We start from the raw sequence: 10436 nt of genomic DNA, 5'->3' as shown, positions 1-10436 counted from the left end.
TCTATCTGTTACAAGGTAAAAGCGCAGATACATGTGCGGGAGGGACTTGCTGGCTGCGTTGTGTAATTGTGGACAACTTGTTCCGGGACTGACCTTGAGGAACACACGGTCATGACAGAACACAGCACACTGAAGGTTGATGATTAATGCAGAGAGCATCTAACTGGCCGCATCGCGTTGACTACATGTGACACCTACTGGAGTAGAGGGTTAAGCACAGCAGAGTCTGCAAAGCAAACACACACACAGTGCAGGCTGTGCTCACACCTGAGCCACAGCGAAGTTCTTGTTCTCCCAGATCTTCCTGGCCTCACTTCGCTCCTTCTTGTTGAGGGTTGAGGGGCTGGGGGTGTCCCCGGTTTGACGTGACTCTCTCAGCTTGGTCACGAGCCCCCAGAGCCGGGCCTGCCAACGCAGAACTCCAGGAATGGCGTCCGCTGTAGGAGTAAAAATGACTCCAGTATCCACCTGGGACTCCTGTCTTGGAGACACTTACCTACAGTTGACTTGCTTAAGCCCACAGAGCCTTGCTAGCAACCGTGAGACATTTCTACTAAATGGCCCTCCTTGGAAGAACTCACTCTTGACGTCCCAGAGGATGTCCTTCTCAGGTGGAGCGGCGTAGAGGATGTAGAGGCGCACCGTGTCAATACCGTACTGCTGCACCACCTCCTGTGGGTCCAGCCCGTTGTGCTTTGACTTGCTCATCTTGTCCCACGTCACGTGCAGCTTAGCACCACTGGCGACCTGCACCGGCTCTGGGCCTGGGAGAGAAAGGGAAGTCAGTGGAAAACATACATACAGAAATGTACTAAGCTAATTAGGCGAGTCAATGCTGGATGAAAATATAAAAAATGCTAATAAAGAAATAACACTAATAAACAGCACCGTCACATTCTCCGATGATCATTATAAGCGGAGCCAAATGTGCACTATTCAAAAAATGTCAAATTAGCCAGCGGCGAAACGAAGCGCAAACAAGGCAACACTTAACATGACAGCAGTGCTGACAACATGACACTGTTAAGCGGGAATGGGCGTTCCTGGAGATGTCACTCACATTTCATATAAAGCTCAATAAAGCTCATACAAAGCTCAAGATGTTTACAAAGGGAGGATCCCCAGCCACCCACCCCCACTGTGTTTACAGGCAGAGGGGCTCCTCAGGGTCCTGGAAGATGTGAGGCACTAAGTGGAGGCTCCCTCTCTTGTGGTTATCGCAGCACAGACACTCCAGCCCACTTGTTTACACGGTTGCCAGGCAACAGGGACGTCAAACTAGGAGCCAAAAACCCACTAGAGAGTGTAAGCGCGGCAACGGAACGAAGGCGCGTCAGTGTACTTGAACGTGAGAGTGCGGTAGAGAATGGGGGAGGCCGATTTAAAAAAAAAAAAAAAAGAGAGAGAGAGAGAGAGAGAGAGAGAGAGAGAATTTGAGACAAGAGCAAGGCATGGTCACCAGGAATAACATTTTCAACCATCTCTGGATTAGCACATTTTGATCGTTTCAAGTACGTTGCATTCATCCCGTTGGATTCAAAGCACTACGACGCCCATGCAAGTAAACAGGTTCAACAGAAATGACTAATGAAAGCAAATATACTGTCTGTCTGATGCAGCTGAATAGATAATCTAGCAAGAAATCCAACTTGCAAAAGATGGATGCAGGACATTCTATTCCGGTTCACTTAAACAAGGAGCAGCAAAAACGACATCATTTTATCAACTGAGGTTCTACTAGAGATGATGAAGGCTATTGGGTAAAAATGGTCAGAATGTTGTCTGAAAGACCTTTAAAGAGACACATCACAGAGGGTCCGATGTTGAGGTTTCGGCAGAGGCGCATCGAGCTGTTTGGGATAAATATCCTCCCTCCCACAGCAGGGGTCCACGGAGACAGCAGGCTTACCTCTGAAGTCAATGTCCTCTCTCTTCAGGTATTGACCAGTCTCAGCCAGCCTGAAAGTTTGGCCTTTAATCAAACCCTGAACCAGCAGCTTCCTGAAGGGCTCCCTGTAGAGGAACAGGAGCAGTGAAAGCATTTATATATCTATATAAAAATGCTCTAGAACAATATTGCACCCCCAACACATACACAGCGATAGTGTTCATCAGCATGAGCTCAAAAAGCTCAGATAACCCAAGGGACTAAAGTCTGAAATCAGAAAACTACAAACAGAAGTAAAGGATGAAAGTGTTCATGCTTTCCCCCCAAAGGAGAACAGATATTAAACCAAGTTCAGTCTTAGGCAATATGTGTCTAACATATTAAAAATAGATATAATTTGAAGAAGAAAACCTGAAACAAGACAAAATTCATGAAGCATTTGAAAATTGAAAGATTGTGTGTTCACCTCTACAAATAAGGGACAGGGCTACTTAATCTGAAATGCATAAGTATGTGTTAAACAGACATACTATAATACATATAGAGTTATATATATATATTTCTGTAGGTAGTATAAGGCACATCACATCCCAACAGAACTACACTTCCCCAAAAGTATTATTAGGAACTGAAACTAGGGCAGTAAAAGAGAATGAAGCAACGACTCTCTAACACAGGGCATCATTTCAGCGGTCCTCTCCTGCTTCATGTGTGAATGACGTGTGCTGTACCTGTGTGAGACCAGTCCCTGGTCCTTGCAGAAGTGGCTGAGGAATCTTGCGTAATAGAGGTGCATGACCGCGTGCTCCTTTCCCCCGATGTAAACATCCACTGGCAGCCAGCGGTCGCAAGGCGCACGTTCGAAAGGCCTGGGCAGGAGACACCATGAGCTCAGAATGACTCTCCCCACTAGGGGGCACCCTTTCCCAGTTTTTAACACAGTGACCACCTCTCTGGCAAGGATAATTGCAGCGTTGGTTGAGTAGGGTGCTGTGGTTTTTCCAGCCTAACAGCCAGTGAGTCAAGACTTGAATGAAGCTAATGAAAATGAAGATGGCAAATTACACTTTTGCACAATTACACTCCCCCCCACCCCCCCTCGACAAACTGAATACCCAAACCGTCGTTTTTTCTGTTCCGGACTAACCCGTCTGGCTCTGGCCAACAAAGAAAAGAAAGTGAAGAGAAAGAGAGACAGACAGAGAGAGTGAGACAGAGAGGGAGAGACAGCACCCCCCCCCCCTCCACAAAAACCGTAAACCAGCTTTACAGCAAGGTCAGTGGAGGAGGAAGAAGCCTTCACACTGTGAAATTAATCTCTTTTGTGGGGCTCTCCATATCACCACAATTGCAGCAGCTGATGGCCAATGGCCTGTAATCTCCACAAGCAGGAAGCATGGCATCAAGTGTGTGGCTGCTCCCTTGTGAAAATGTGTTCAAGAAACACCGTGTGAGTGTGAGCGAGAATGTGATTAAAATGAACACTGAATATTTAGAGCTGGGAGAATGGAGCGCCGTGTAGTCAGTGAGTGAGTGTGTGTGTGTTGAGTTTTAAGAATTTAATTTTTCTTTAGCATCAGTTTAAATCAGGATTCTAAGTTCTAAGTGAAGTGATTGTCACATGTGATACACAGAAGCACAGCACACGGTGCACACAGTGAAATGTGTCCTCTGCATTTAATCCATCACCCTGTGTGAGCAGTGGGCAGCCATGACAGGCGCCCGGGGAGCAGTGTGTGGGGACGGTGCCTCAGTGGCACCTTGGCGGACCGTGATTCAAACCAGCATCCTTCTGATTATGGGGCCGCTTCCATAACCGCTATGTCACCACTGACCCACGCACCCTATGACAGATTAGTAACAACCCCTACAATAAATCTGAGTAAAACAATACTTCTAGATCCTCAATCCTACCTGTGCTGATTATGAGGATCCGTGTATCTGAAGTAGTACCAGGCCGAATCCACAAATGTGTCCATGGTGTCTGTCTCTCTATGAGCCGAGCCCTTACACCTGAGAAATAAAAATAAAAGCAGATTAACAGAAGAGTGAGAAATGTTGAGAAGCTAGACATTGTCCTTTTCTTCACCACAGGACTACAGCTAAGAACAAACACCACCACCAACCAACAAGTACGACCACTAGACATTAAAACTATCAACAAACACCAACACCATAGGCATGGAGGACCTTCACAAAAATCAACAAACACCACCACCAACCAACAAATACCACCAACCAACATCATATCTATCAAGAGGGTGGAAGTAGCCTAGTGGGTAACACACTCGCCTGTGAACCAGAAGACCCGGGTTCGAATCCCACTTACTACCATTGTGTCCCTGAGCAAGACACTTAACCCTGAGTGTCTCCAGGGGGGGACTGTGCCTGTAACTACTGATTGTAAGTCGCTCTGGATAAGGGCGCCTGATAAATGCTGTAAATGTAAATGTATCAACAAACACCAACACCATAGCTATCAACAAACCCCACCACTAACCAACAAGTATGACCACTACACGTACACTACACCAACAAGTATGACCACTAGACAACATGACAATCAACAAAAACCAACACCATGTGCATGGAGGACTTCCACAAGTATCAACAAACACCACCACCAACCAACAAGTACAACTACTAAACAAATCAAATAAACAACAAAACCATGTGCATGGAGGACTTCCACAAGTATCAACAAACCCCACCACCAACCAAGTACCACAAACAGATATCATTACTATCAACAAACACCCAACACCATGTGTATGGAGGACCTCAACAACTACCAACAAACCCCACCACCAACTAACAAGTATGACCACTAGACAACATGATGATCAACAAACACCAACACCATGTGTATGGAGGACCTCAACAACTACCAAAAAACCCCACCCCAAAAGTACTACTGCCACTCATGAAGCTTAACCTAATCAAGCACCACCACCACCAAATCAACTACATCCAATAACCACCACTACCACTGTACATATGAAGCACCACCTCAACAAAACACACCACCATAACCCACCAACAAACCAGCTACATCCAACATTGTGTTGCTTCACTCTGTAGATGGTTTGTAAATGACCAATCCAACATGATTGTCACTCAGACCATCAAATGTCACCAAGACCCATCAGACCATCTGCTGTAGGTCATGCCCATTTCGGATGGCATTTCACTGGCACACGCTTCGGCTCCTGAGGCCAGATTGAAGTGTCACTGCTGCAGGGCATTGTGGGTGCCATTCTCTTCTGCTTGTTTGAGTGTTGTGTGCTGGTTTGTTTTCCTGCATGTTTTTTTTTTTAATCAGCACCAGTCCAGAGGACACAGAGGACTCAAACACAGGAGAGAAGTGTGAGCCAGATCCACGTTCCTAACTGTCACATACACACCACATCTGTTTCTCAGTCCATCCATCCATTCATCTACACACACACACACACACACACACACACACACAATTTGCGCACCCCAGGGTCCAGAATACAGTCCAGACTAGATCTACACAATATCTTGGGAGAAAGTATAAACATAATTCTGCACATTTGGAAAATATATATTTTTTTTTAAATCACGGTCTTCTTCACTTATCATTTTTTTCCTTTTTATGATTGGCGAGTCCATGTGAACCGCATATTATATATAATATATAATAACTATCTGTACTTTTTTATTATTATTATTTATACAGGCTACATTTGTGTTCTCATGGCAACAGAAAAGTGTGTATGTGTTCAGCAAAGCAATGCAATGTTCTCAGTCCTGTGAAGCTGACTGTGCAGTCCCAGTTTGCAGAGTAAAGTGTGTCTGATGTACATTCTATCTATTGGGTAGAATTTGCAAATGCAGTCAACAGGTTACACTCGCACAACACACTTCGGGGGTGCCCCGCCCCCCAGAACCCACAGGGGCCAAGTCTGTGCCTCCGTGCTGCCTGCATTCGGCAGCACTGCCTGGACGATGAGGTAAGTGCCTGGGGGTTGCCTAGCAACAAGCTAAGGTGTAGTGGGTTAATTCTTTTCAAGCCAGGTGCCAATTTTACAAGAACCAACCTTGAAAATAATAATGAAGTGATGACAGTGAAGCTGAGTGAGAGGGAGAGATAAGAACACACCCACCACCCAAAAAAAAAAAAAAAAAAAAAAAAAAAAAGGTGCCCACCATCTTCAGTAACCTGCTTCTCATAGTCTACAAGAGGAACCGAAGCTCGGAAAGAGTTGCTCACACACACGTGGCCCACTCACATTCACAAGTCACACACACACACATGACAAGGAATCCTGACGTTGAGGTTCTGGGGGTGGAAAGTGAGTGAGAGTTTGTGTGTGTCTAAAAAAAAAACAGGTGCTATTTATAAAGAGATGTTGAAGAGGATCTCTCAACCACGAGTGTTGCTTTTTAGTGAAAGTTACTATCTGTATTTATTCTGTGTGTGTGTGTGTGTGCATTGGACATGTATTATGCAGGTATCAGCCAATCAGTGTCAGCAAGGCTGCTTTTCACCTCCTACAACCTGTAACTATGGACACTGGACAGGAACCGCTGGGCTTTTTATAGGCCCTAATCTCACACAGGTTTCAATCAGCACCTTGGCTCGTACCCGCGCAACCAGAGACTATCCGCGATCAGGAAATGACTTCGCCACTTTTATCTTCTCTCGAGGACGAGGCAGATAAGGTGGCTCCACCTCATGCACGCTCTCATCCCCACAATCTTTCGTTACGCACTGCCAGGCGCTTAATTGAATGTGGGGGAAGAGTTACAGAGTGAATTTCCGCCGACCCATTGCCACGCCGGCTTCAACAAACCGCTGCAAAGCTCATTTAAGGCTGAGAGCTGAGGGAACAGAGTGGGGATAAAGTCTTCAAGAGTGGCCATGAATAGGAACCTGAAAAACGTCAAACAGCCAGTGAAGACACAGGTTGGTGACGAATTACAACAACACTCAATAACACTTAACTTATGATGACATGGTTATGGTCCACTAATACAAATCAATGCAAAGTGATCATATCCCATATCTTCTACAACAGCCCACAGCCTTGGAGTAATAATAGACAACCAACTCTCCTTCTCGACTCACATCAGCAGTCTTTCCCGCTCATGTAGATTCCTTCTCTACAATATCAGACGAATCGTCCTTATCTGCCAACCCAGATACTGGTTCAGTCCTTAGTAACCTCACGACTACTGTAACTTCCTTCTAGCTGGTCTACTTCTATGTACCATCTGACCTCTACAACTCATACAAAATGCAGCAGCACGACTGATCTTCAACCTTCCCAAGTTCTCCACACCACCCCTCTGCTACGTTCCCTCCAATGGCTCCCAGTAGCTGCACGCATCAGCTTCAAAATACTGATGCTGGCCTACAAAGCCAAGCATGGAGCAGCACCATCCTACCTCACAGCCCTTATTATACCTCGCACTGCACCTCGTCTACTCCGAGCCTCCAGTACTGCTCGCCTGGTCCCTCCATCTCTGAAGGTAAAAGGAAGACGTTCATCTAGACTCTTCTCCATCTTGGCCCCTCGGTGGTGGAATGAACTTCCAGCTCAGTCACTGAGCACCTTCACACGGCAGCTCAAGACCTTCCTCTTTACAGAATATTTAGATGAACTTGTAACGTTCTTATTGTCGAACTTGTGTTCTACAACAGAGTGAATAAAAAGATTGTATTCATAGTTGGGGGTCCTAGTGAACCGGAACTGATCACTTCATCGATGGTAACTTGAAAGCACGTTGTAAGTCACTCTGGACTTAAATGCCTTAAATGTAAATGTAAATTAATGCATTAATGGCACTGGGGCTGTAGGCTGGAAAAGCGTGGGACAGATAGATGTCTCACCTGGGACACTGGCACTGGATCCACTCATGGGCGGAGCTTAAAGGTGACGCCCCTTTTCCAGTGAGTGAGGCGACTTTGGGCAGCCTGACAGGGAGCTCCTCCTCTGGAACGGCCACTGCGCCGCAGGACTTACAGTGCACGATGGGGATGGGCGTGCCCCAGTAACGCTGTCGGGAAATCAGCCAGTCGCGGAGCTTGGAGCTGGTGAGGTATCCACCCACTTTTCTCTCCCTGGCTTTCTGAGTAATGGAGGTAAATGCGTCTTTCCTACTGAGTCCTGTAAACTATCCAGGGATACCAAGGTGTTTAGAACCAATAAATTCAATACAATGCAATTTATTATTAATGCATTTTTTATTTAAATAATGGAACATGGATGCTTCGAGTTAAAATTTGCCAAATCCCGGAAGCACCGTAGCTACTTTCGAGCTGTGATTAAGAGCTGGGCTGCATTCAGCACTGCAAGAGCCCATATGTGTTCTGACCTCGGCTGAGTTGAGCAGAGTCTGTGTTCCATCATCCAGGTTCTTCAGTACCGTGGGCCAACTCAGACCCAGAACGCTCGCCACCAACGCGTCCTCCTCACTGCTGTCAGGAATGCCTGCCAGAAAGACACGATGTTCAGCTTGGTGCAAACAGTACAATCCACATGATCCATGCACAACACAGTATGGACTAGTTAATGGATGGCTGGGACATAATGCCTAAAACATAATGCCTAAAGAAAGTTTAAAATTTCTTTCATAGTAGTGATGTGAACGCTCTGAAACTGATGTGCAGAAACAAAACTGTAACTGCATTTATATTATAGACATAGATTTACCAATCCTAGACCAAACAGAGAACAAGAAGTGAAACAGTGCCTCATTACTTGTTTAATGATGATGATATTGTTGTAACAATACTTATTTCTTTCTGTCCCATACAATGGGTAAAATAAGTATTGCACACGTCACCAATTATTATAATTATCTAAGTATTCCGGTCCATAAATTGCACCTACCGATTTTAAAAAAGAAAAAAGAAATTGTACATAAATAAGCCACACTTGTCTATAAGCTGCAGGTGTCCCAGTTGAAACGTGTCATATAAAAGGAGCAAGATGTTACAGGAAAGATTTTTTTTTACTTTTAATTAATAAATACAAGTAATATCCACAACTACCTACGCAACACAAATGCTTTTTTAACAGTACTAAAGTTGTCTTCTTCAGTATTGGAATTGAACAACCTGAGGGTATGCAATAACTTCGGCACACACATTCTTGGTAAAAATACATCGCCATCGTCCTGCGCACGCTAGCTATTTCCTTCTTCGACAACCAGACCACTCATTTTTTTTTACTTGAAAGTCGTATTACATGCATTATATGGCGTTTTTACAGCAGATATATTTCTAAAGGTGCTATAGACATGAAATTCTCACAAGATGTCAGTAACAACCCAACCAAACCCCACCTATTATGACACTATTCATTAAAAAAACAACAAGAACTTTAAAAGCACAAAAATAAAAGTTAATATCTGTATGAATGTCTCTGGTGGGAGGAAACAAGATTCTCAAGAGCACACAAGACAACAAACAGCCAAAGCAGCCAACCCTAGAGATGTCATTACATACACACAACTATCATGAGTAACATTTACCTTTATAATGGAAAACAATCAATTACATCACAGCTTCAAAAGTCTTAATGTGGGAACCGTGTCATAACCAATTAACTCGCACCTATAACGGCATCCAGATGCCCTTGGAACTCTGCCTTGGCTGATATAACAACAGGAAGCTCTTGACCAGTAAAGACGTTCTGGGCAGTAACCTCAGTCAGGCAGTCTGCAACACAGAGGTCAAAGGTGATCAATCTCCTGACATTACAATAATTTCACCCATCCCACATCATAATAATCATCATAACTACAATAATCTCTATATGCAGTCATGTGAAGGTGAAAGTGTCATCTGCTTTTAACCATCACCCTTGGTGAACAGTGGGCAGCCATGACAGGCACCCGGGGGGAACGGTACTTTGCTCAGTGGCACTTCGGCGGCTCGGGATTCGAACCGACAACCTTCTGATTACGTGGGCCGCTTCCTTAACCACTAGACACACCACCCCCACTACTGTATTTGAGCACTGTTCTAATTTGAAGTGCTTTGTAAAAAGCACAGTATAAATACAAATGGATTGATTGATTGATTGATTGAACCCAAATCAAGTTAAGAGTGGATACCATCATCTAAACATGTTTACAAAAGCTACAGAGGTCTGCATTCAGGGTAATGTGGTGTATATTTGTGCATGTTACTCAGTGCAGAGCCCCCTTTTCTACTACGTGTGTATAAGCAAGTGCATGTCCCCTACTTACCCTTCCCTGGCTGCAGAGCCCTGGCCAGAGCAGACTGAACACAACTGGAGCCACAGAGGAGACGGTGGGAAGGCAGGACGGAGACAAACGCTGCACCAAACACAGCCTCTGGGGAGAAGGTGTATGCAGCCAGTGTCTCACCTGTGTCCTGTCCATTTACCTGCAGGGACAGAGAGGTCATCGGGGTCACATAAAACAGATCTGGAGGATTACCTTGGTAGGGGGTCATTTGCAAATCACTGCTAACATTTTAGATAAGAACTCTAGTGCTTTCAGGAAAAAATGGTGATGATCCAACATCAAACTCTTAAATGCATATTGA

At 45.0% G+C, this 10436-nt stretch overlaps 1 protein-coding gene across 3 annotated transcripts in view; it reads right to left on the bottom strand.

Moving 5' to 3' along the window:
• lars2 (leucyl-tRNA synthetase 2, mitochondrial) overlaps window positions 1–10436 on the bottom strand; it is a 40112-nt gene that overhangs the window by 5480 nt on the left and 24196 nt on the right. For all 3 annotated transcript variants that reach the window (XM_028979997.1, XM_028979996.1, XM_028979998.1), the window contains 9 exons: window positions 10115–10274; window positions 9477–9581; window positions 8234–8349; window positions 7749–8032; window positions 3803–3901; window positions 2620–2757; window positions 1910–2013; window positions 582–764; window positions 268–437 (listed from right to left, as the gene is read on the bottom strand). In XM_028979997.1, the coding sequence (XP_028835830.1) occupies window positions 268–437; window positions 582–764; window positions 1910–2013; window positions 2620–2757; window positions 3803–3901; window positions 7749–8032; window positions 8234–8349; window positions 9477–9581; window positions 10115–10274 (1359 nt within the window). The remainder of the gene's footprint in view (window positions 1–267; window positions 438–581; window positions 765–1909; window positions 2014–2619; window positions 2758–3802; window positions 3902–7748; window positions 8033–8233; window positions 8350–9476; window positions 9582–10114; window positions 10275–10436) is intronic.

The sequence above is a fragment of the Denticeps clupeoides genome, chromosome 5 (assembly GCF_900700375.1).
Source record: "Denticeps clupeoides chromosome 5, fDenClu1.1, whole genome shotgun sequence".
Lineage (NCBI taxonomy): Eukaryota > Metazoa > Chordata > Actinopteri > Clupeiformes > Denticipitidae > Denticeps > Denticeps clupeoides.
Note: the sequence above shows the minus strand (reverse complement) of the source record. Positions and strands in the feature narration are given on the sequence as shown.